This window comes from Prinia subflava, chromosome 20 (assembly GCF_021018805.1).
Source record: "Prinia subflava isolate CZ2003 ecotype Zambia chromosome 20, Cam_Psub_1.2, whole genome shotgun sequence".
Taxonomy (NCBI): Eukaryota; Metazoa; Chordata; class Aves; order Passeriformes; family Cisticolidae; genus Prinia; species Prinia subflava.
The window spans coordinates 4,580,583-4,607,338 of record NC_086266.1 but is presented as its reverse complement, the minus strand read 5'-3'; the positions used below and the strand labels follow the sequence as shown (position 1 = coordinate 4,607,338).

Sequence of the window (26,756 nt, the reverse complement as noted above, 5' to 3'; positions counted from 1 at the left end):
GGCGGGGCCGCGGCGCAGCCAATCGGCGGAGCGGGTGCCCTGCGTCGGGTCGCGCGCAAGGTGCGCGCAGGGTGCGCGGCGCGCAGGCGCAGTGCGGGGGTGCTGCTCCCGGCGGTGCGCCCCTGGCGGAGTCCCCTGAGGGGCCATGGCGGGGCCGCGGCTGGCGGCGCTGGAAGGTGCCGCGGGTCCCGGGCTCTCCTGTCCCGATCAGCGCCGCCACTGGCGGCTGATGTTGGGCTGAGTGTCACGCCCCGCTGTCCCCCTGTCTTACAGCGCTGGTGCGGCAGCTGCTGGGGGAGGAGACGCCGTCCCGCATTGCCGCCCTCACGGAGGAGCTGTTCCAGGCGGCGGGGAGCATCTCTGAAGAGGATGGGAAGGTGGCGGAGGGAGAGCCCCCTGCTCCCAGCCCCTCTGAAGACACGGGGGGTGCATGTGCTTCACACCCCACAGCCCTGGCCCAGGTTGGTGCTGCAGCTCCGTAAACACCAGCTGCTGCTGCTTCCCGCACTTAGCGGTAAAGCTAAACGAAGTGTAAATGTAAAAAGAGTTAATTTCTTCGTTGTTCGCCCCAGTAAGTCCAAAATAAAGTGGGTAATGTTATTTTTAAAAGTCAATGTGAAATGATGATCCTGAATGTAAAAGTGTGTGTGTCATTGACTCTGCTCTCATGAGACCCCACATGGATACTGTGTCCACCAGCGTCGGAAGGATTGGACCTGCTGGAGGAAGCCATGGAGATGATTGAAGGGCTGGAGCACCTCTCCTGGGAAAGACAGACTGAGTTCAGCCAGAAAAAAAAGGCTCTGGGGAGACCTTACAGCACCTTCAGTGCCTAAAGGGGTTCCAAGAGAGTTGAAGAAAAACTTTGGACAAGGGCTTGAAGTGACAGGAAAAGGGGAAATGGCTTTACGTTGAAAGAAGGTTGATTTAGATTAGGTATTAGTAAGATACTGTAAGGGTGGAGAGGCCCTGGCACAGGTTGTCCAGAGAAGCTGTGGCTGCCCCATCCATGGGAGTGTTCAAGGCCAGGCTGGACAGGGCTTGGGGCAACCTGGGACAGTGAAAGGTGTCCCTGCCTGTGGCATGGGGTTGGAACTGAGTGGTCTTTAAGGTCACTTCCAGCCCAAACCATTCCATTATAATAATGGAAAAAGTTGCTGGTTACTGATGGTGTTAAGGTATTTATTATTTCAAATTACTAGTAGTATCTGGTTGTAATTTCAAGTAAAAATGCAAACAGAGAGCACTGGTGCATTAAGAGTTTGGTACAGGATCAGAGGAGAGGTCCTCACCCTGTCTGTGGATTCCCATAATGACAGCAGGTAACTCGAGGAAGAAGAAAACAAGCAGGAATGTAATTTTAACTGCCCAGTAAACAGTATTCCAGTACACAATATTATATTGGAGGTACTCATTTTCAATCCTTGTAAAAGTTTATCAGGTGGTTGTTTATCATGTTTGGTTTTTTCCTCCTGTTTATTTCTGGGAGTATTTAGAAAGTATAAATATCTAGTTTAAAACTCCTTTTTCAAAGAGATATCTGGTAATACATGAATCTGAAATAAGGAAAAAGACCAGCTGAGATACTTCTTCCTTCTAAATTATATTTTCAAGAGACATTTAATAAGTATCAATTATCAGCTACGGAACACTGATTTTGGAAGTCCTAAATTTGCAACAAGGAGCCAGATAGGTTAGCAAGTGTTGTAACAGAAAGTGTCATTACTGCAATGTGTAAAGAAATACAAGAGCATAAAAGTGATATCCCTCAGTTCTTCCTGAATCAGCTGGGCTAAATTCTTTTTGAAGAAAGGAGAAATCATTAATTTGTGATCTGGCCACTTCAAAAAGAGGGGCTATGAACTCTCCCCCAGATAGGCAAGAGTGTATTTGTAGGCAAGATCTGTCATGAAAAGTAGAATAAAGTGATGGAAAATGCAGCCCCTCAGGGTGGGTTGCTAAAGCAGCTTATTGCCTTTATGTAGTGCTGTATCTTTTTAACAAGAGTATGTAGTCAGTAGCCTTTGTTCTTTGTTTGCTAATATCAAAAATTTCCCAGTGTAGGTATTTAAAGCAATTAAGTTACTTAGTGTTCTTTTTGATGTGCAAAAGAGGTGAAGCCTTACTGCAGATAGTTCTCAAATGTGATAAGATTCTTAGAGTTCTTTTCCAAGCCCTTCAGATTTTAGGTGAGGAAATGCTGCGTGGTGCATTCAGTGTGCCTGTTTTCAGGTCACTGTCCAACATGTCCCTGTGGGATCCTGTGACAGTTTTATGGAAAACTCACACCTTTGACTCTGGTGTAAACATGTGGAGAAGCCTTTCCTGTGAAACACGTGAAAGATGCTTCTTTCTCCAGCAGTGAATTTCAATGGGATCCACATCCAGGACAAAATTGAGTGGAATTCTCCTCCTCAGGTTGAAGAGAGTGCAGTCAGCTTGTGGAACTGGACTGTGACCAAGCACACGGGTGCTGTTATCAGTGATGAGCAAAGAGCCAAACGTACGTATGTCCTGTGCCTCCCTCAGTGTGTTCTGTGTGCTGCAGCATGGAAATTAAATTAAACACTCTCTGCTGGCAGGCACATAAGTAATGCTGTAGATTTGTTTGAGTCTTTGCAGATATGGGCTAGAAAGAGAAAAATGTGCTATATAAACAGTTCAAGAAGCAGCATCCTGGTGTAATATTTACCTTCTTGTGACACAGAATCAGTGTAGGCATTCTTACCACTCCCCTTTCCATGCCAGAGCACCAGTAAAGAGGTGATGTGACCAAAGGAAGCGGTAATTTGCCTTTTGACACTGTGGTTCAAATCTAAAAATGTATGGAAATAACATAGATGTAAATTTTAGACAAATTTAGACTGTCGGTCACTTAATTTATATCAAGTGAGGTGGTTTTTTTAATATAACTATCTCATCCGTGTTTGCATACAGAAACATTCTAAGCCCTCTCTTCACTGACCTGCTTTAGCAAGGTGCACAGCTGGTGGGTTCTCTCAGGCCAGGAGCAGGGCTGGGGGAAAGCACAAGTGAGCTTTTGGTCTTTTCCCTCAGCATGTTCTTTCTTTTGTTCTGTGGGATTGCAGTGTCAGGCCCACATTCTTGAGTGATTATTGTCAAAATTAGTTATAATCTGCATCATATAAATTATACCAGGTAAAGGAAAAGGGTAAGCTGACACAAATTAGAGTGTGATGTTCTCATATCACAGCTGAAGGGCCAGGGAGAGGCTGTTTTAAATACATTTAGTAGTGTCTTTTCCATCCCTGATGTCTAAGGAAGGCCTGAAAATATTTTTGCTTTTTACTTTGAAACTGTAAAGATGATTATACTTCATTTCCTTATTTTGCTGAAGGCCATTTTGAAGATTTCAAGACATGTTACTATAAGCACCTGCAATGTAATTAAGTCTTTGAATACCATGTATTTAACTTAAACTCTCTCAAAATTGTTTAATAGGTATTTTAATGAGAATATATTTTCTTTCTTACTGTCTGAAAAGCAGTTTTAAACCTTGGCTAAAATTCAGATTGGTTCAACTCCCGAAGCTTTCATATTTTTCTGTCTTGTGATTTAAAATGCCAAACAGTCTTTCAGATATTGCAGGGCCTGACTTTCTCCAAAAGAAAAAAAAAGTAGAGAAAAGGAAACTTTTGAATGGCTGCACTGTTTTCTTGCAGTGCGGTTTGTTGCTTGCAGACTGATCTGCCTTTGTGAGGGCAGCGATCCTCCGGAGGGAACTATTCGAAGACAGATTTTGGTAAGGCTGATTGTGGGTGAGTAATGAAATACAGTTGATCCCCCAGGGAAGTCTTCAAATCTTACTACATTTGCTTTGGAAAGGGAGTGAAGTGTACGTCTAGTTCTGGAAGGATAGCTGGTGTTTTGGCAGGAGTATTGCTGACTCTCTCTTCTCATCACTTAAGGAAAGATAAGATTGATGATCCCATTTTTCCCTTTTAAGAAAACAAAGTTCATGCTGAAGTGGGACCTGTATCTTAGAGGGATACCTTGCTGAGCCATTGGAGTTAGGAATGTCTGGACAGTGTGGCTGGGATCACATCTCCTCATAGGGTAAAATATGAGCAGGACATTAATTTATTTAAGTACCTTACAATATTGTCTGGTAGGCCATCATAAGTTTTATGCTGCATCTGAGTGTTCATTCAGAAGTGAGAGTTGCTGGTCAGAAATGGCAGAGCTGAAACACCCTTCTATGTTAGACATGTGTAACAACCAGATGAGATCTCACATTGCCTTTCCTGAATGTGACTGCATTTTCACAAAAGACTTACCATTTCCTCCTTCAGATGTCTATGAAAACTGGGAAAGGATGGATAGATATTGGAAAAGCTGGTCTTGCAGATGGATTTCTGGAGAATGCCATGAGTGTAAGTTCTTTCCCAGTTTTGATTTCTTACATACACACTTATTTGTAAGTCCCATGGGTGATGCCTGCACTTTGTTTTCCAGAGTATAGAAAAGCTGTATGCAAAGTTACGGAAGGGGAGCAAAGATGAAGCAGATATTGAAGTGCACAGAGCTGATGTGGAGAAGAGCCTTTTCAAAGTGCTCTCTTACCAAGCTGAATCAGTATGTGTTCTCAGTTTTCCATAGAAGTCGCTAGAGTTATAGAGGGAAACTCTGACCCAGTTATTAGATAACTGAGTGCTTGGCACTGAGGACTTGCTGAGGGATAGGTTTCCTTCCCTTAGATGTGAGATAGCAGATCTCATGTTTGCATTCAGTGTTGCAATCATTTAATAATTTTTAATTTCCCTCATTTATCGCAGCCATTCTTGCAGGGGTGTTTATATCTTCTAGTTCAGATTTGTTGCTTTGTGATTTGGCTGTCATGGCTGTCTGTAAAATCAACAGCTGCCTGCATGAGTCATAAATGGGTCAGTTCCAGCAGTGTCCTGTGCTTGACTGGAGGACAAGGCAAAAACCTGTAATTTAAAGTATGTAATTTAGAAATTCTGAGTTTTGAGAGGAATTGTTTTGCCTGACTGAAGTGTCTGAGAACTCTGTCAATCCTACAGAGTATTACACACACAGGAATGCAAATACAAACAATGTAGTTTCCTGCATTTGTTGATCAGTGACCTCAGTATCTAGAAGGGAAGTGCTATCTCCAAAATTCTCAGGAGTTACCCTAAACAGGATAAAGCAATGGCCCATATTTTTAATTTGATCATGGAGACAAAAGGAGAGGTGGTATAAATTTTGCTGAGCTGTTGTATCATCTTAACATGTGCATGGTCTTGTCCCATGTCCCTGGCCTTTGCTCACTTCCTAAGGACTGCAGTGATTTTCTGGATCTCTTTATCATCTGGAAATATGGAGAAATATACAGAATTATTACATCACTGTAAGGACAGATACCCCGTCCCAAACCTAGCTTTACTGATGTGAAAAACCCGAGTTCTCTTTTAAAGAATGAGGTTTTTAGTGAATTTTAGAGACCAGTTGCACACTAACAGTTTGTTGGCATGCTGTGCTGCTTTCTCAGGCAGTTGCTCAAGGGGATTTTCAGAGAGCAATGATGTGCGTGCAGCGCTGCAAAGATATGTTGGTGAAATTGCCAAAAGAAGTAAGTGAAATCTTCCCTTCTGTATCATTCCAAACTTTGAGAACCTGCTTTCCTCTCTCTATGTTAAGGGATGACATATGCCATAGAAAATTTTGAGAAGTACTCTGAAGGTCTCTTCTGCAGTTGGTTGCCTCTTTGAGATTTTGTTGCTAAAAATTTTGCATGGAAACAGCAGAGTTTTTTTTCCAAAGTGCAGTTTTATTGCTTCTCTTAGATTAGAATTTGAAACAGAATGATAAACTCTTCCTAAACAACGAGAAGACAAATCAGCAAGCAAGGCAAAAAGATTTCTGAATTGAATATACCACCTACTCTCTACAAAACCAGTTGCATTTTACATCTTGATATTGTATATTGCATCTTGTACCCTGTGAACATTTGTCTGGGGACAGATGGGACAAGAGAAGAGCTGAGTTACAAAGTTATTGATATGCAAGTCTATTACTACCATCAGTACTAATCTTCATCTTCATGAAAGTGTAGAGCTATGAATGGAGGCTTCCCATGCACTAAACTGTGGGTTTTGTAGTTCTTGTCTCACAGAGAAAACAAACTATCATATGCAGATCAGTTTTTTGTTTGCAAAGATAAAAGTCTATTATAGTTATATCAGAATAAACTTCCTGACATTTATTTTCATTTGCTTACTGTTTTCAGGAAACATTTTGTCCCTGTCTCTCTGGTACGAGTAATAAAATTCAAAGGGGCAAATGCAAATCTTTAAAGAAAAATATGGGAAATATGGTTGGAGTTTATTTGGGTTTTTAACCAATTAAACTCCAACTGATTTTACATTGTTTTTTGTCATCTGCAGGCCTTGTTCAAGTGCATCTGAGTGACTAAGTTATAGGGGTCTAGCTTTGATTTGAATCATAAGAGCAGAACTTCTTACTGTTCAAAATATTCACTGGGATGTTTGCATTCCTGTTCCTCATTTAATTCTAAATTAATTTCATTCTTTCCACTTGAACTCCTTCATTAAATAATGTTAAACCTCTTGTGATGAAAGCTCTTCACAAACCAGCAGCACTGATGCAGACAAGGTTTAGGTTTCTGATCATGAGAGTGATACAATTTACTTCTGATTTAAAGAGTGGTATTTAAAAAACAAGGAAAATGGAAAGAGCTACTCCAGAACTTTTTGGACTGGTGGGTGGCTCTCAATCCTAAACTATTCCAGGCTCCCATTGTACCAGAGAGTCCCTGGAGAGTATCACAGGGAGATTGTTGTGTTGTGTGATACCAGAGATCAGAAATCAGGGAGCATTGTGGTCATTGATAGTCTTTGAACCAGTGCTCAGTACAGGAAAATTTCTCTCCTGGAAAGAAAACATTCACAAATGAACCTGTGAAAAAGAAGGTTTCACATCTGAAAGTGATCTCTTTTGTGTTTATGCATATACCCAGTCTGTGCTTTTGCCTCTGGATTGCAAAAAAATAAAAAATTGAAGCAAGATGTTGTGCTACCCTTCTCATTTTTGTCTGAGAATTTGAAATCTGCAGTCCCTAGTAAAAAACATCATTTATATTTGGGAAGAAAAGATACTGCAGAGGCAAAATGGATGTAAATATTGGCAGCCTGCTAGCATGTAAAGTGACTTCTTTGTCTCTTCTTTGGATGACATATGACAGCTGCAAATCATTTCAAAGGAAAGGCAAGTTGTTATGAACAGATGTTGTCAGGGCTGACTGATAAAGCTCTGAATAACCATGCATTCAAAAGCAGTTTTCTTCTAAAACTTGTAATCCTTTTTTAACCCCAAAGAGAAATGCTGGGAAGAAATCTATCATGAAACAGGTAGAGTCCTCTTCACTTCATTATGTAAAACTTTTGTTATTAAAAAATGATGAGGTTATAGTATTACAGTTTTTCCTCTCGAATTTTAATTTTTATTGTTTAATTTACACAATTCTAGTGCTTTCGATGTGATTTATTGAGGAACTCTGTGTTCATGAGTTTCAGAAATCTGTCTGTTTTGTGTGTCCTGGACTGGTTAATGATACTTTTTCCCACCCAATAATGATTCCATTTTAGTCATCTTCAGTATCCTCTTGCAAAAGGCCAGAAGTGATAACACTGGACATATCTTGAAAGTAAAATGCATTTTAAAGAACCTGAGACTGGAGTGCCATTGATCTAATGATGTTTTACAAGAACATTATAGATGCATGAGTCTTTTATTGCAGACCTGTTACCTGTCAATCCTCTGTTACAATTTTGGAGTGGAAACCTATGAATGGAAGAGGTATGAACAGAGCTCCTTCTGGCTCAGGTAATGTGCAAAAATCAAATAAACAAACCCCTGGTTCTGAGATGTAAAAACGTGTGTGAAGGAGAGGGGGGAGCAAGGGAAAGTGGAAGCCTCATTAAAAATGTGAGAATACAAGATTTTAGCTGAGCCAAATTATTTGAGCAGATATTTGTACACTATTGCCTAAAATCTCTGTTTTCCCACATGGATTTTCATGCCATTAGAATGAAAGTCATCTTCCAGTGGTTCTTGCCAATTCTCTCCCTGGCACTTCTTCCAAAGAGATTAGTTTTCTGAAGAGTCCTTGACTGCTGAAAGGCACAAACATCAAGGTGAAAAAGAATGGGTAGAGATGGTTTGGGTAGGATCCAAATAAATATTGTGGCATTACTAAGGGTGAGGAAATGTAGATTATCATGAAGAGTATGCTCATGCCATGGTCACAGCCTCAGTGCAGAAAATCTGTGTTTATGTCTTCTTGTTCCTTTAAACAGAAGAAAACGAAGGGCAACAGATCAAATTCAAAATCATTATGGTCATATATGTTGTCAAAGAGGCTTTGTAGAAATGCTCAGAATTAGTTACAGCTGATGCTTTGCAGATTATTTTATATTTTATTCTTGTGGAAAATTAAATACTGAGACATAATTTGAGGATGAAATAAAGCTTTGCAAAGTGCAAGTAATAATCTGGAGAAAGAGTGTGGCTCCATCTAGTGGGTTAAGATTTCCCTGGTTTGAGAATATATTAGATTAGAAAACAAGAGCCCAGTTACTGTTTTTCTTTCTAAAGAGTCCTTCCTTCACAGCATTTGTAATCAAATCTGGCTTTGTGGAATTATCACTGTGTTTTCTCTGGGTGGTTCTTTGTTCTGCCATTTTGGAAGAAGAATGGGGAATCACGAGTTACAGGCTCTGTCTTTGCTATTGATGTGCTGTGGTCTAGACACCAGTCATGTATGGATTTTGTGTATTACCATAGCATATGTCAGGTGGGATTTTGCTTCTTCAAAATCCCCATGGTTAAAAGGGATAAAACCTCCTGAAATGTTTGAATAGAAGATGTTGCAGAATGTGCTGCAACAGGCTGAAGAAAGTGGTTTAGTACAATTTTTAATGTAAGGGTAGAAAGAACCCAAAATTTGCTGTTCTGTAGTAAAAGTGACTACTGAGATTAGTTTGTGTTGTTTATGTGGTTTTTAACTGTTTAGGAAGTGGGAAAGGATAGGAATTTTGCACATATCAGAAGACTGAATTTATCTCTGCCATCCTGCTTAATTTTAACTTTCATTTATCATTGATAGCCAGAGCTATGACATTGGGAAGATGGACATGAAATATTCTGTTGGCAAAGAAATGCAGGTAAGAAATAGAGAAATTTCTATTTACAAATAGGAGGATTTTATTAAGCTGACTCCAGTGTGTTATCTGCCTTTTCTGTCCTAACCTGCCCAGTGATGTCTTGGTCTCCTTTTTAGCAGTGTGCTATGAAGTTTGGCGGAGTTTCAGGTTCGTTTGTTATGAGCATCAGTCACTGATGAGCGCCCTTAAATCACATTTGATTCTACTATTTCACAGAAATCAAAGTGTAGAAAGTAAGGCTGAAGATCCTGAAAGGCCATCTCCTCTTCCATTCCTCTTTCAATACATCATCAGTTGAGCTGTGTCACTGTGATAGATGTTTCTCTGTCTCATTCAGAAGTTTATTCTTTTACTTCTGACTGCGGATATGAAGATTTTAATCTCTTCCTCTTTATGTAAATAATTTATTTATTTGAAGTCCATCATCCTGTAGGTCTTTGTCCTTCTTGTCTGTTTGTTTGTTTTCGCCTGTGAAGTGAGTACCTCCTGTTATTTCAATTTCTTCTTTTATTTTTTTTTCCAGTTATCTGATTTTCCTTGCAACCCCTCTGTTTTTCTCTGGATTCTTGTTGATTTTTGTCCTGTGTGTACTGCATTGCTTCAAGACTGGATATATTTCAGAAATGAGAAATCACTTTATATGTCTGATACCAGGCAGGAATTTTTTTGACTCAAAGAGCTTTTATTTTTCATGACCTTGAAGTCTTTTGTGTTCATATATATGTTCTTACGTGGCTGTTCTTTTGTTCCCAGGCTAAAGTGCTGCGATTGTTAGCCACGACCTATTTTGAGTGGGATTGCAGTCTGTACCTGGACAAGGCATTGAAAGCCATAAGCTTGGCAAATCAGGTAGTCATTTTTTCTCTATTTAAAGACTGCAATAGATGAAACTCAAGCACTTATTGACATAATAATATAGACCACATTAATCACCAGTGTGTCATCCTTGACAACAGATTGAGGTGTGTTTGCTTTATGTTTCCATGCTCCTATGGATGTTTTGGTGTTCCCAGCTTTTTATTTTTTCTTTTGTAGAGAAATACTTTTTTGCATGTAGAAGCAGAGCTGTCCTTTTGCCTCCTGTGTATTAATAGTAAGGTCCTTTGATGATGGTGTGACTAAAATTTGTCAGACGTGTGAGCTGATACAGACAGGCAGCTGTGACAACCACAAACCCACAGCTAAAGCACAAAGAGTAAAATTATTTCTGTTACCTCATTATCTGGGGGATCCCCAAAGCAACACCCAGGCAGAGGCATGCGAGCAGATGTGAAAAATGAGGTGTATAAACATTACAGCTACCCTGAAGGAAATTCATCTATCTCTAAGCAGCCATTAGAGTGAGGTCTCTTGATCCTTTACAAATTCTGTTTCCCATAGAGACTTGAATTAATTTTGTGCTTCTATCTATTCCGGTTAGTGTGGAGTAAATGAAATCTGAAAAATTCCTATTTGTCTTTGGTTGATCATTTAAAAATTTTCATTTTCTGTTTTGTACAAAACAAGTTTTTAGGATGAAATTTAGTTTTAAATGGCAGCTGAAATTCAGTTTCTGCATGCTGCCTGAATTTGCAGACAGATCATAATGCATATGCTCATGAGATTAGCATAAAAGGCAGTGTATTTTAGTAATGCAAATAATGTGCCACTACAGTATCTAAGCCTTTTATCCTCTTTTAATGCTTACTTTTGCAAAGCTTTTTGAAGCAGAAAGTGTTTTTATCATAATTTTTGATAATGTACATTTTGGTATTGTGTGAGGGTATGGAAAATCAGAAGAAAATGTTGATTCTAGAACCTGAAATATGCACTGTTCAAAGTGAGAGCTTTAGTATACAGTCCTCATTATTTCCAATTGCTCCCACTGTTGTCCCCTGAATTTCTTTTTATAAACTATATTGAATCTGCCCATATTAATTCTAGATTAATCCAGCCAATTCACACACAGAAAAGCTGGAAATGTTTCTATCATTCAGTAATGTTCAGCTTCTATTTAAAAGTATCAAAAATGGGCCACAGTGAAATGAGAATTTTGCATCTTTTGCTTTCATTATCCTTTGTGGTCTTTTGGCAGTGTAAGAAAAAAATAATAAAGATGCACATGGCATTTAGGAAGAAATTATTGCATAAGTTGCCTACCACTTGCTTCAGTCATTAAAATGGAACTGAAGATTACAGAGGGGAGTATGTGATTCCTTAATACTTGTCTGTATTATGAATGTGCTGTACTCTCACAGGATCTGTGTTCTGCAAAGAGCTGTCCAAGTAATGTATTGTTTTTCATTGTGCAGGAGAATTTGCACCCAGCAGGGTTTTTTTTGAAGGTTAAAATTCTTCTTAAAAGTGGAGCATCAGATGAAGATATCAACTCAGGTATCACAGCTCTCCCTGGGTTTTATAGTGAGGTCACACTACTCCATATCCAAGGAGACTGCCTGTGTCATACACAGAAAAAAAAAACCAAACCTTGTGTTTTTGGCAGAATCTGCGTTAGCTAAATGTCCTTTTGGTTTTGAAGTGTGAGACACAGTACTCAGTGTTCACAGAGGACGTATCCAGATGCTGATTTAACCAGCCTTGCTGCAGATGGGGAAGGGGGAGGACTCTGAAGGCTGTTAGAATGAAGAGAGTGAAAATACAGCAATGTAGAGCTGCAGTTTATTAGACAGATGCATAAGGGTAAAGGTGCATTGACTTAGTCAGCACAGAAGGAAGGCTGGTGAAGCACTCCTGTTCTCTGGGTGGGATTTTGCTGATTTTAACCAAGAGACATCATGTGCTCATCACTGTGTTGTTATAAACCTGTATTACAAGAGTTTAATTAAGTCAAATAAACTCTTTTCTCCTTATTCCTCACTTATTTATTACTTGAACAGAACTGATTCTGCTATGAAATGAGAGGATAAGAAAGTTTTTGGGAAGACTTGAATATAGAAAGGATAATTAATGTGTCAGAGAAATTTTTTTCATAAATAATGAAATCTTAAAGAAGAGAGGCTTTGTACTCTTTGTGGTTGGAAAGCATAAGAAGTGTAATGAATAATCTGAGAAATGTAGGATGTGATGAGGAATTTCTTTCAGAGAGCTGAGGAGTTTGAATGCTGTCAGACTAGCAGAAATGGTAACTCTGAATTGCTTCTGGGGAATTTCAGCCAGATTTCAAGCAGCCAATTATTTAAAACTACAATTTCAAATAAACATACAATAGCTGACTTGTATTCTTCAGCTGGAATAGTGAAATCATAGAATTGCCTATCAAAACACACTCAGCTGTTATTTAGTAACACTGAGCCTCCAGAAAGTTTATTAATGAGTGGATGTCTCTTCTTGAATGGGTGGCAGAAAAGTGTTGCGTCCACATACTGCAACTTCTCTGTCTTTTGAGGGAAAATTCCTGTTAAATTTTAGACATTTCGCTAAAATCTTGTGTTGTGCAGTTGTATCAGCTGCCTTAGAAATGTTTAACAACTGTTCCAGTCATGTCCCTGTGTGTTCCTTCTCTGATCTCATCCAAGCTACAAGTATACTATTTTGTTATAAACCCTTTAGCACACAGTAACAATTTTAAAACTTTATCTGAGTGGTGTAAAACTGATACCTGCTTATCAGCACCAGTCAATCCAACAGCTGATGCTGAGGGCGTTATGCTGAGGTAGTTCCCATTGCAATACGATACCACACAGCCTGAGCACTAACCTCACTGTTAGCTTGTTCCTAACATGAGACATTTGATAGAAGGCAGCTTGAGGCAAAAAAAAATGTTCTATTAAAGCCTATGCTGTTCCTGTTTAAAGAGAAAGAGGGGTGGAATTCCAGAGCTATCAGTCTGTCACCTTTCTGTAGTACTGCATTAACTGTACAGTGAAGGGGAAGTCAAAACACAATTGATATTATTCTTCCATTTGTGGATCTGTTATAGGCTTGCTGGATTTTTTTTCAGTTTTGTTTCAGTCTTTCAAAGAAGCTGTAAGAGGTAAGTGGTAAATTGAGCAATTAAGTGTCTAAGTTGATTATATAATCTCAAGTGCTTGGTGTTCTGTCTAGCTCTTGCAGAATTCACACAACTTGAGATGTCTTTAGACTTCTGTTTGAACACTGCCAAACTGCTGCTGGAGCATGGAAGGTATGAAAGCATCTCTAAGTGGGGTAAACACAATGTTTGGAGGTTTTGGGTGTTTCTTTATAAGCAAAGAACATCTATTATACAATGATGCTTTATTTTAAATAAAAACTCATGGAGGTGAGGTAAAAGGGTTTGAGAGGGAGCCTGTCCTTTATAGCAAGGAGATACTGATTATGGCAGCAGCAGAACAGGGTGTGAAATAACTGTAGTTGTAATTTGCAGTGCTGTAGACCTAATTTAGAATGATTAAGATTCCTTATGTAGTTTTAATATATGTCTGGAATCATCAGACTGACATCTTTCTTCTAACCAACCATCAGAATGACTTCAGAGCCCGAGACTCATTCTTGGGAAAAGCAGTAGAAGGATATCAAGTTACTGCAAAATGAATTGAGGCATGAAATTTTACCCTGTTAAGTGCTCTATCATGATTATATATGTATATGCTTGTATCTTGATGCAAATGTGAAGAATAAACTCTTATGAATACAGTGGAAGAAGCATGTGCTAAGAGGAAGCTGCCATTGAATAGATAAACTGTAACAAATTCATACCTTGATTCATTCTGTCGGTGTGATTGAATGACAAACATGCTGTATGGTGTGAATATGGTAATCTCTAGAATGGAAAATTAACAGCTCTTCTGGTGCAGCCTCTTAAAAATGCATCTCTGTGAATAGGGAATCAGTTGGTTTTGATTTTCTGAAATCTGTTCCTGAACGATTTGAATCTTCACCTGACCTTGGAAAAATTACCCTGCTCCACATCGAGTTCCTGTTGCAGAATAAGAGGGAGCTGCTCGCTAAGCAAAAGATTGAAGAAGTTATTATAGGTCTGTACCCCTCTTTTACTGCTGTTCACTGAAAGCTGGGTGTAGTTGGCTAAGGTCTTGCATTCTAATTTTCACTTTTTTTTGCTTATTCTCATTTTTCTTTCTCTGTGTCTGTTTTCCATTATGTTGCTTTTCCTTGGCAGCTCAACTTCCATATTGAACGACACTCACAATCAAGCTCAGGGTTAAATTAATTTGCTGGAGCAATTCCTCCTTCTTAGTGTAGACTCTGTGTGACTGATACTTGTGGGATTAGAAACATTAATCAGGAGTTCTGTGTAATATTAATACTTCATCCATCCAGCCCAATTTATTTTTGTTTATCAGTATAAAATAGGTTGCATATCCTTGTTTGAGCAGCTGGATAACAGTTTGTTTTTCAGGTCTGTTGCACCTGTAGCACTGTAGTATTTTTTGACTGTCAGATCTGCTGTAAAACAAATCCTATTTCATGTTGTATCTAGCTAGGAGCAAGAGCTTTACATTGTTCAAGCATGAAAATATTTTTCTCTTACCCACTGAGTTTTTTTGGGTTTTGCTTGGTTGGTTGGTTTGTTGGTTTTTTTTCATAAATAGGATATGAAACACTGGCTCCTAGCTGAAACTATTGCTGTGTCCCTGTTTTTTGTTGCAGGCTGTAAAATAGTTCTTATATGCTTCTCATGAAGTTCTTGTAAAGTGATGATTTGCAGTATCTTTTCAGGTCATTATACTGGGAAACAGCTGTTGCCTGAAGCATTGAATCAGCTGCACATCATCTTGTGGGACAGAGCTGCCAAACATTATGAGGTTTGGGACCAAATAGTAGTGTTCTTATTTATATCAGTGAAAATGATTTTTTTTCTGACCTCTTTGATATGTCTATTTTTGGTTAGAGTGCAAACTGTTACTAGGAGCCTTGTTCCAGCTGGCACTAGCTTTATTTTCATCCATCTGGGTGCTGTTTTCAATTACAAAATCAAGTTTCAGGTAGTTTCATCTTAAGGTTTGAGCATGGGAACAGTTAATGCAAGAATTCCTGCTCCAGCTGGTTCCTGTATGGCTGTGGGGCCTGAAGGGATTTGTCCAAGAGTAGTCAAAAACTGGCTGGTGTCACTGTGAGGCTTTTAAATGATTTTTGAATGGTCTTGGGAATCTGGAGAGGTCCCAGTTGGCTGCAAGCTGGCAAAAGTTATCCCAATTTTCAAGAAGGGCGAGAAGGACAACCCTGGAAACTACAGCCTGTCAGTCTCACTTCAGTGCCTGGTAAATTATGGAGATTATTCTGGGAGTTATTGAAAAACACCTGAAGGACACTTCAGTCATTGGTCACAGCCAGCACTAGTCCATGAGGGGGAAGTCCTGCTTGTCAAACTGGATTTCCTTTTAGGCCAAGGTCGTCCACCTTGTTGATCAGCTGAAGCCAGTGGATGTCATCTCTCTGGATTTCAGTAAAGCTTTGCATACTGTCTCTCACAGTGTCTAGACAAATTAGAGGGATAGGCACTCACCAACTGTATGAAATCTAACAAAGGAAAGTGCTGGATTCTGCACCTGGAACAACCTGGAGGTTGCACTAGAATATACTTGACTGTCTAAATCTTTTATTTAAAAAAAAAATTGGGAAGACATCTAATCACCCAAATATGGCCATGTTCATTCGGGTTTTATTTTATTTCTTTCTTTTCTAGGAGAAAAACTATTCTGAAGCCCTTCACTGGTACAATTATTCTGTGAGCTTCTATACACCTGGGCAGATAGATCAGAACTTGGCTAAGCTGCAGAGGAACATGGCTTCTTGCTATCTTCATCTGAAACAAGTTGACAAGGTATATTCAATACATATGTAACCATATTTATGTCTTTATTTGCATTGCTTTTATTTTTGAGGGATTGGCTCTCTCATTTCTTCTGGTCTCACTTTTGTTTCAAGGGCAGATGTTGCCCTGTCAAACATCTCGAGTTATTCTAGAAATATCAACAATGTAACCATTAACATTTTGTGTATCTTTTAATTTCTTTTCTATTGCAATGATGTACTAATTTCAAGGTGGTGGTGTACTGATTTCCTTTAATCTCTTCTGTGAATAGGCTAAAGAGGCAGTTAAACAAGCAGAGAGATGTGATCCAAACAGCATCTTTACTAAATTCAGTGTCTATAAGATTGCAGTGATGGAGAATGATGCTGATAAAGGTACAACTTGAAAGTTAAAGGGTCCACTATAAGGATAAGTTCCAAATATATTAAAAAATACTAAGCAGCTTTGGACTATTCATCTTGAGAAAGACACAATAGAGGATAGCTAGGAGAAAGGTCCCCAAACTCATTGGAAATGTTAGGCTGTAGATTTAAGTTGTAAAAGTGGGATATTTTTTTTCTTATTTTTTTCACACAATATGTGAGAGGCAGAGTCCATTGCTATATTTGATTTTGTTTGGATGAAGCCTCTGGCTAGGGAGGATAATCCTCCAATGGGAAAAAGCTATAGTAGCATCCCAGGGTGAGAATCATTTTATACTTTTTAGTTTGCATATACAACTTGAACCTTAAGGGAACCATTAGTGCTGCTCTTAATTTCTCTGGACAGATGGAGCCTGAAGTTACCAAAAAATACATGAATTATTGAGATGACTCGCAGAATGTTGTATCTCTGTAGCCTCTTTCTTCTTTGTAATGAGTTCTGCTGTTTCATATTTTAATGAAGATCTTAGCTCAAGTAATGAAAATTGAGAAATACAGTCTATAGTTACTTAGAATACAGAGTAATGTGCAGAGCTTATTTTCCAATGAGTTCTCTGCCATTTAATTATTCTCTATACAACTTTTATTGACAGCATAATTTGCTCACATAATATAGAGTGGGAAACACAGCACAGTGTGAACATAAAAGCAGTGGCACCCTTAGCATAAGCCAAGATGTGGGAGCTTGGAATGATGCCCAGACAATGTATTAGAGAAAGTCTTCTGTCTTTGGTAACAAACAGTTACTTAGCAGAACAAAATTAAGTATGTGAGATGAGTATCATTTGTATGGCATCTTTGTTTCCTTAGATTAGTAGCTTAGAAAGCTTTTTGGCACCTCCCTAGGAAGAAAGGCATATTTGTGGAGAAGTGCTGGTATGGTCAGGTTTTCTTGTCTTGGCTTTTCATTAAAAAAATTATAGCTTTTCATAAATTATTAAAACAGTAGAACTTTCCACCTTCTAATTGCTTCTATAAAATGTTATTTTTTTCCTCTGTCTCTTTCAGCTATGAAAGCAGTTATTGAAATGGGGAAGCTAGCAGAAAAGCCATCAGAACATGAAGACAAGCTGAGAGTGGATAAAAATACAGGCAGCAACCTCTTGAGTTTAGCTGCCCAAATTGCTTTAGAGGTAGAGCAGATAATGTTGTCTTTATTGATATAAGTAGGACAGCTGTAATGTCTTTAACCTGGTCTATTTTTAATATTTCTCTGTACTTCATGGTTTTCTTAGTACTTCATGCTTCATAACAAAGGTCTCACTCAAATGTGTTGTGTAGTGCAAAGTAGAAATTATTTTCATGTAGAAAGAAATGGTATCTTTTAAAATTTTGACAGAAAAAGAAAGAAATCTGAGTTATAAATGATGGCATCTGGATATTACATTGGGCATGTCTGTAAAATTCTCCTTAGCAAAAAGTCATGTCTTGTGCCTCTGGGATTTGATCTTTGATGTGAGGGGTGTGTATAAAATACACATAAATCCATGCTGAAAGTCCTTTGTCCCTCCTGTTTGCCTCTTGCCTGGTGGCCTGAGCGCTGGCTGAGCTGGCTGATTGCATTTCAGGCTAGCAGGGCTTTGTTCCCAGCCCTGTGAGGCATGAAAGCCTCCCCAACCTGTGCTAGCCCTGCTCTTGCCACAGGCTCTTTGTGCAGGGAATCATATGATCTCTCCTTAGAGCTTTCTCTGCACTCTCAGGCAATTCTGTGCACAGTCCTTTGTTCATTTTCCTGCTATTGGACTGCACAGACGTGGAATATGTGGTTGCTTTGGGGTTTGTTTTTGTTTTGGTTTGGGTTTTTTGTGGTAACTGAGGTAGTGCAGTATACACAAAACATGTTTTAATTCTTTTCAGAATGACCAACAAATTGTGGCTATCAAAGCTTTGGAGTATTTGTCTGAACATTTACAAGACTGCCAGCAATTATTTGCAGCCTTAAAGTAAGGATTTAATATACTTACAAGGAGAAGCATAAAAAGTGGGATCCTTTCAGGAAAATTAGGGCAAAGTACACCATGGAAAAAAAAAATCTTGTTTCTTCATTGCTTGTTTTTCTTATATTTAGATGTTTGGTCCGTTTGATGTTATCAAAAGTCATGGCAGAAAATGCAGAGAAAAGGTGGGTCTGTTTGAAAAAACATTTTCTTATGGTGGATATGTTGTTCAAATTGTGTGATGTTTTCTTTCTGGGCTTTTTTCTTGCAAAGTAATCAAGAGATTATTTTTTTATGCAAGTAAAAGTCCACCCAGATGACTTCCTGGCTTGACCTAATGACATCACATAGGAACACATTTTCAGCTTGTATAATCTTTTCTTGAAATATTTGCTCTTTGCCTTCTTCTTTTATTAATGCATATGCTTGTCAGGTATTTTTAATGGAGGTTGTGACCTAAGCAATCTCTGTAATTTTGACACTAGTGGGATAACTTTCCAGATTTCTGAGTGAGAAGAGTGGATCTAACCATAACTGGGAAAATATATTCCAATATAAATAAAGTGTTCTGTTGAAAAAAATTAATCCATTTTCCAAAACTAAATTTTTTCTCCATTCTAGAGATGAAGATATCAACTCAATACTGACTTACTTGAACTTGGGTATGTTTTTGTTTTATTTGCATTTTCTGGAGTTCTTCCATATGTGAACATTTTATGATATGATTAGATCCATAACACTGAAATATTTAGACTCCTTATTTCAGTCCAGGCTCTCAACTTCCCAGTGAAATCAATGAAAACTAAAGCTGAAGATTCAATAGTATTGTGAAGTTGGATATCAGTGCCACAGGATTTGCTGTCATAAACTTGCAGTACTGCTGCAAGTAGAAGAGATTTTAGAGCAGAATTAAATCAATAAAAGGTTCCTAGAAGAAAGGCCTCAGTCTTGTAATTAAATTTAAACCCCCTTCTCATGAAATTAAGTAAAACTCCTCTGCATTAGACTTCAGTGTCAGTAAACTTAGAAGAGTTGGCATCTTCTCTAAAATGCTATTTGAGGCACCTTTGGCTGCTTTTTATAGGGCTTTCTGAAAAATATTGGATTTAAGTGGTGAGAATAAGTCTTCATCAGGAATTACACGGGTGTTTTGGAAACCTCTGTTTTGTAGTGTAGGGATTAGACTTGGAAATTTTTATTCTGCTCTAAAGGTGGTACTTTTGTATTGAATCATTTGTTTTCTGCAGCTCACAAGAAACTTGCTGAGTCTTTCACAGAAGAGAAATTTACAGGGGACATGAGGATCCTTGAAGCTCACTGGTTTAGGAAAGTTGGTAGGTTACTCTCAAAATCTAAACTGAATCTCCTCTGTCTTTATTGATCCTTTAAGTCAGCAGCCCTGGAGTTTGCCTTGAACTAGAGACTGTGAAATCCAAACAGCAAATATCATCACAGATAAAGTGGTTTCTAGTGGGAAATGCAGTTCCCATGGGGCTGTCCTAAGCTTTATGCAGAGTGTTGTCTCTGGATCCTCATTTTGTAGCCTTTGTTACACTGTTTTGGTAAAGGATTAGTGCATTTGCTGTCTATAAATAAAAATACAAGCATAGGGTAACAAGTTGAACCAATTTTTCAGATTCTTGCTTTTGTCAGAGCATACAGGAGAGAAAACAGTTGCAGTCAGTATCAGAAATCTGCTTTTGCACACATCCTCACAGTGTAACCCTGCTCCAATAAAGTAGCAAGGGAGGGGGAGAAGCAGCAGAGTCATTACAGTGACATGAGTGGAATCATGACCTTTCCAAGGCAGCATTCTCACTCACAGGATAAACAATTCAGAGACTACAAAAACGTGTCCTGTAGCATAAATTAATGTGAAAGTTGCTGTAGAATCTAAACATTTAATTGGGTCAAGCTCTCATACATAAATAATTTGATTGCCTTTAGATGCTCATCCATTTATTACTCAGAATTGTGTGCTTAATTGCCATGTACTTGACCTTGCTGGGGTAAAATGAGGAATGGTTCAAGATGTTGTGGGTTTTTTCCTTTTTTGTTTGTCTTGGGAATACTGGTCAACACTTCCACTCATGTGCTGGCTTTGTTAACTAACATAAGAAAATGCTTTTGCCAGTTCATGCTTTTGTTGGCAAGGTGTGTGCTAGAATGGCTTCCTGGTTGTGGTGAAATTATCAAGTTTCAAATTCAAATTTGAAAGCATGAATTAGCTATTTTAACAAATCACTAGTAACAGTATTTCTTGCTGGTGTTAAATGAGCTCTTGATGACATATTGGTTCAGAAATAGAATTGTAGGACATGAATTGCTTATTGCTAGAGATTAGATGGGCACACATGTAGCACTGCAGATTTTTATTCTAGTCTCTATTTTTATGTCTTTGTTAGCTTGGAACTTAGCTGTACAATTCAAGGACAGCCCTGAAAAGATGAGGGATTTTTTTGTACTGTCTTTCAAGGTATTTACTCTTGTTAATAGTTTTTCTAATTGAGGAATATTTTCATCTGTCTAGTTCTTCTAGAAGTCACATCCATGGTTTGGGTGTCTCCATGGAGACACGCTTGTATGCCCTGAAGATGGAGCATTTTTGTCACAAGAAGATTGACTTGTAATATAAAATGTGTGCATTATTGTCATACTTTACATTCTTTTTCTTAAGAATGTAATAAACTTAAGGCTTCAATGAGAAGTTTCTAAAATAAATGGGTTCTGATGTTTGTAAACTGTATCATTAATACAAACATCTTAAATACTTGAGTCCTTATCTTGATGCAGTACTTCTAACAACACAGTTTTGTATGTGCTTGTAGAGAGGGGACTCCAACTCTCCTTTACACTTTAAATAATCCTTTTGTATAATTGTCCAAGTAAAAGTACAATATGAGTATATACTACCCATGACTGATTCCTGCAAGTGTCACAGAGGAGGGTCAGCAATCATCTGTTCACAAGCAAATTGCTTTATATGGGTAAAATTCTCATTACCTTTCCTATTTTTGGTGTCAGTTGTCCCAGTTTTGTCCCTCTGACAAAGCTGTTCTAGTTGCTCAGAAGACATGCCTGTTAATGGCAGCTGCAGTTGATCTGGAAATGGGGAGACAGCAAGTAACACCTTCAGAACAGGTAGGGCAAAGCCTGTTAACTATTTCTGAATGTACCACTGTAGCATTTTTTTCCTTTAGATTTTGAACTCCTAGGTTTTTCACTCACAACAGGATATTGAGAATGTAAGCAAGGGACTATTTCATAGTTGCTTGGAACTGATGCACCTTTCCAGACAACTGTAGATGCAGGATTTCTGTAAATTAGTTCAGTGTGTTTGAATAGGTTTGTATCAATAAAGGGTCATGGCAGTATCTTCTGAGAGGAATTTTAATCTACAGGATATGTGTTGTAAGGAGGCTGCTGCTAAATGTGGGTTAGTCAGAAAGACAATTACTGCTGTTGCTAAAAGTAGTTACCACTGTGGTTGTGATAAAACTCACTATTTTTTTTATTTTGTTTTTATGCGTACATCTATTTATGGGGGGAAGAAGAGGGCATTGTTCTTACTGTGGTAAGAAGATTAAGGAAAACACAGGTTGTGAAGGAAGTACAGAGGTCTGGTATAAAGTGATTGTAGAAAATGCTGTGGAGGGCAATGCACAGCAACTTATGTTGTGGCATTTAGTGGTTTGTCAGTCTCAATAACACTATTCTTAATTTATTTTGTAGTTAGTTCTGACATAATTACTCCTTTTGCTTTTAAAACTATGACAAAAATGACTTATTTAATTTTGTAAAATAGACAGAGCTTTTTAGTGAGGCCCTTCAACATCTTCAGACATGCAAGGAGATATGGAAGGTGCTGAAATTAACAGGTAAGCCACAAAGTGTGCATTTTCAGCACATGTAATTCTTAGTCACAGTATTAATGAAGGATACAGAGCATGTGGAATTTGCTGTCTCAGATGGAGGTTACTGGGGTAGATAGATGGCAGTGTGATAAAGGTGTTAAGTGACTGTTAGCCTAGCAGATGCATGGTTCACTTTTTTTGGTTGGATATTGGTAGAAAAATTCCATTAGGTATTCCTTGAATGGCAAATTCCACTTTCTCTGCTCTTAAGTCTGAGTACCTTGATGGTTTTCCTGCCTGTTGGAAGCAAAAATTACCTTATAGTACACCCTGTGGCTTTGAGAAAAGTCATCATTACACACAGGCAGTCCTGTCTCTTTTGTAGGAGATTTTGCTAAAGACCCAACAGACACGTTGTTGCTGCTTTATGAATTTGAAGCAAGATCCAAACTGAATGATCCAACACTTCACAATCTTATGGAGTCAGTTTGGGAGCAACCACAAATAGAGATCAAGACACTTGAAATCATTGCATGTAAGGACCTTCATGGATCTTCAAGTCACAAAACCCCCTTTTGTTTCTCTTTCCTGTTCTTTTGAGGTGACCAGGATTATTATGTATTGTGCCACATATAGAAAATGGGTCTAACCATATATATTTTGTCCTGAAGTAAAGATGCTTAGGATCTCAGCAACATTAGGAGAGCTGTGTTTTGAAATGACAGATGACATGGATAATAAACCAGAAAGTCGTGATATCTTTCCATTTCTAGACCCTGAGACACCCATATACCTTGTGAACCTGCAAAGGGTTTTTCAGATAAACTTTTACTTGCTCCAAACTGGCAAAAACCAGAGAATGACCCTCACTGATTCATGCCCCAAAACAGAAACTCTGGACTTTGGATAGATACTTTAGGTATATTTAAGCCACGCTAAGTTTCAACTTAAAGTTTTTATAGTCAATTTGTAAATAGCACCTCTCTACACTGTGCCATACTTTCATCACAAAGTCCTAGTCATGAGAACATGCTTGAGAATCTAGAGCAGGATCCAAGAAAGATGAGGAGCATTTAGAACTACCCTGGCAAGTCTTTGGAGGGTGTCCTGTAGGATTGCATAAACACCTTCTGTTCTCCTTGCCCTGAGGGAGTACACTCCCTCACACCATTCTGAAATCCTGCTCCTGCATAAGGTTTCCATCTGGATTTTTGTCTTCAAGGAGACAAACAGAACTCTTTAGACAGTGCCTCCCCACCAGAATTTTTCTGTATTACTGCACTGGAGGTAAACAGCAGTGAATTATGAAACCTTTTGTGCTTCTGTCTCTTTGTCCTCATTGATAATGTGCTTAGTAAGATAGAGGGAAAGAAGCACCACTTGTGACCAGCTCATTAAGCAGATTTCTTTTCAGTTGTTTTTCACAAGAGGTCTGGCAACATGCTGTAGTTTATTCTAGTGACCTATGAGATTGAGGTCTGACTCCAGTAATTTATCTCCTATTCTTCTCTATTTTCTTTTACTTTGAAGCATTAGCAATGGAATCTCCAGCTCGGTATCCTGTACTGTGTAAGAAAGCTCTCAAGAGTGCACTAAACCTTCACAGAAAGCAGGCTGTCATTGATGCTGTGAAATTTAGGTTAGTGTTATCACATAGCTTTGCCATGAGCCTGTGACTGGAAATGCTGACAGGGAACAAAGCCTGCAATCTGAAAAAAAAAGTGGGGTTTACTTTATATGCAAGGTTCCACTTCTTGCTGGCCAACCAATGTACCTCTGGAGGATGTTTTAATTGCAGTTTGTTTACTTGGCATATTTTCTGGCACAGTCCTGTTTCCAATAAATTAATCTATTGAGGAAGGAAAATGAAAATTGGATCCAGAAGAGGTCTCTGGTTGTTTCTTGTGAGGAAGGTGTTCATTTCAAATGTTACTCTGCAGTAGTGAGCTGGGTATTTCAAAGACAATGCAGAGAAATTAAAGGTTGAAAAGAAAGCTATGAGTTGTAAGGTAGTGATGCCACATAGTACATGTCTGATTTATTTAGCATATTTATGTGCTACTTATCCTTTCCAAGTTCCTTGAAATAAGCACTTGGCAAAGGCAACTGTTGATACTGCCTTTCTCACTTCACACTGAGAAAGACAGAGCTGTTTTCAGAACCCTGTATTTGTTACTGATTTTCTGAGGATGCTGTCTGTGTGGTGAAGTTGGAACAGGTACTTTTTTCTTGCTGTCATGTGTAGCACCCTAGGAAATACTGTGATTTTCCTTCTGTCTTACTGTTCAGACCTGTCACTAATGGGCCAGTAAGACACAGCTAGCTCAAGAAAAACCCATTACTACAGAGACCATCAATGAAAATAATTAAGTATTAATTGCTCTTGACTCTGTTTTTTCATAGTTTGTATGAATAAGATCTGATAGTACAAAAATGCACATCTCTGCTTCAAGAATATGAGTGTAGTAAGCACCAAGGTAGACAGGTCTGACAATCATAGAGACATAACTCAGTGTGCTCCTGATATGACAAACTAACTGTTTGTGCACATGGTATTTAATGTTTCCTCTTTTGCTCTCTTTCAATCCTCAGCAAATGCTTGCACAGTTTGATTAACATTTCTTTGCCGACTGGATTGACAGACTTGGATACCTGTGTGCTGCAGGAGGTCTGGGACTACTTTGAAGATGCTCTGAGTGTAGTCAGCAGCACAGTGAGTTGAACAGGAGACCAAGAGATTGGGAGATGATCCTGAGCACGTTTGAAAAAAATTCTCATTAGACTGAGAATCATTAGTAAAATGAACACTGCATAGTGTTATATGTGGAGCTGCTAAGACTTCTTCAGTAAAAGATACACTAAAATTACCTGAAAAGAAATCTTGGATATTTAGGACTGCATTACCAATTTTCTTGGGTTTTGTAAGGGTTTTTTTCCCCCTTTGCTTAGGAGGAAAAAACCCAACTGTTTTCTTACTCTAAAATTAAACTAGCACACTCTTGACTTGTCAGTTTTGAAGTGAAGATTCTATTTTCTGATGAAGTGCTGCTGCTTGTTTGCTACCTCAGGATGCTTACCCAGAGATGGAGATCCTTTGGTTGATGACAAGAGCCTGGAATACAGGGATATTTCAGTATACTGTTGGAAAATACAAGGAAGCTGAGCAGTGGTGTGGATTGGGAATGCGTTTCCTCAATCATTTAGGATCTCTGAAGAAAAGCTATGAAGGCCATGTAAGTGTACACAGGGGGATCTGAGGATATGGGATTGGATGTCTGGCCTGAATTTGAGATCTGGATCTGGATGAAGAAACCACTGCTGATGATTTTTAGAGTTTCAGGAGAATCATGGTATCTAAATATCTTGGCGGAGCCTGGTGCTAAAAGATTCTTTCAAAGTGAGGCCAGAAAAATTTTGATAGACAATAGAGAGAATAATGTAGCATTCTTTTACTGGAAGGATGATGTAAATGGAAATAAACTTCTGGCTGTTGGTGGCCATGGGAGAACCTTGTACCTTTGCCTGCTTTGACTAAAGTCAAGGTGCTGTACCAGCTTATTTAAATCAGTTGTTGTATAAATACTTTCCAGCTTGGTTTCTAGTATAATCTAATGTCTTATAAATAGGGTTTAAGATGGTGTGAAGAAAATCACTAAAGCTCATCTTGTGAGGTGTAGCTTAGCCACTTCCCATGAGGGAGAAATCTCCAGGCTAGCACCTTTGTAGGTGACACTTTGCAGTGACACTTCTTCTCACTCTGTCACAAGTAAGCTTCTTTCTGCAGCTTTTGGCTGCTGCTCCTGTCTAGATTGCAGCCCAGAGCCCAGTGCAGCCTGGCTGGTGTCACCATTCATTCTCTTGTGAGCAAACTGAGCAATCAAGGGGTTGGCTGTAACTCTTACACCATTTTTAATGCCTCAGTTAAGACAATAAGAGCTGACAATAAGAAGTCTTTCCCACCCTCAACATCAACTCCCAACATCTGGAAGTGATTTAGTGAATAGGTTTATGTACTGATATAAGACTCAGATATAAACTGTGCTTTAGGACTGTAAATAGAAACACTTTTGTTAGATTGCACTGATCTTTTTTTTCCAAACCATTGTATTTAAACCTGTGCCAAAAATCTTTACTTGAGTTTGGGTTTGGAAGCTGCTAGTATTCTCCCACCCATTCCCTTAGTTCTATTCTCTGTCACTTAGTTGAATGATTTTATGCATCCCTGTTGACCACTGTGGTGCTCATATTCTCCAGATGGTTGGCCTTTATAGTGAGGTTCTGGACAAGCTGGACAGAGCAAAAGGATTTATTCCAAATGAAGAATAATGACAGCCACAACTACAAAAAAAAAAAAGAAAGCAGTCTCTCTTACAAATGTTGTGCTGAATGAGAGGGTCTTATCTCTGTGGAGGCAGAGGGAGCAGTGGAAAAGAAGCCAGGATCTCCTTCTTGTTGGCAAAGAAGTTATGTACTTTTTAGGAAGTGTTTATTCAATAAATGTAATTGTTTTCCTCTAGGCAATAATTTATGTTCTCTGGAGCTATTTAACTGTTAGAAATAAATATTTAACTTTTACATGA

General features: G+C 38.6%; 1 protein-coding gene across 1 annotated transcript; it reads left to right on the top strand.

The window, feature by feature from the left end:
- The first annotated feature begins 2 nt into the window (after positions 1-2).
- On the top strand, positions 3-26,756 carry TEX11 (testis expressed 11). Its single transcript, XM_063416633.1, has 29 exons — positions 3-176; positions 274-461; positions 2,419-2,503; positions 3,684-3,763; positions 4,314-4,394; positions 4,477-4,596; positions 5,516-5,596; positions 7,784-7,869; positions 9,152-9,209; positions 9,963-10,058; positions 11,501-11,582; positions 13,254-13,332; positions 14,013-14,164; positions 14,868-14,953; positions 15,835-15,972; positions 16,235-16,337; positions 17,394-17,518; positions 18,243-18,328; positions 18,454-18,507; positions 18,944-18,984; positions 19,570-19,656; positions 20,728-20,798; positions 21,347-21,463; positions 22,128-22,200; positions 22,562-22,711; positions 23,707-23,815; positions 24,769-24,889; positions 25,245-25,409; positions 26,431-26,756. Exons 1-29 carry the CDS (start codon positions 146-148, stop codon positions 26,500-26,502), a joined length of 2,817 nt encoding a protein of 938 aa, XP_063272703.1. The 5' UTR covers positions 3-145; the 3' UTR covers positions 26,503-26,756.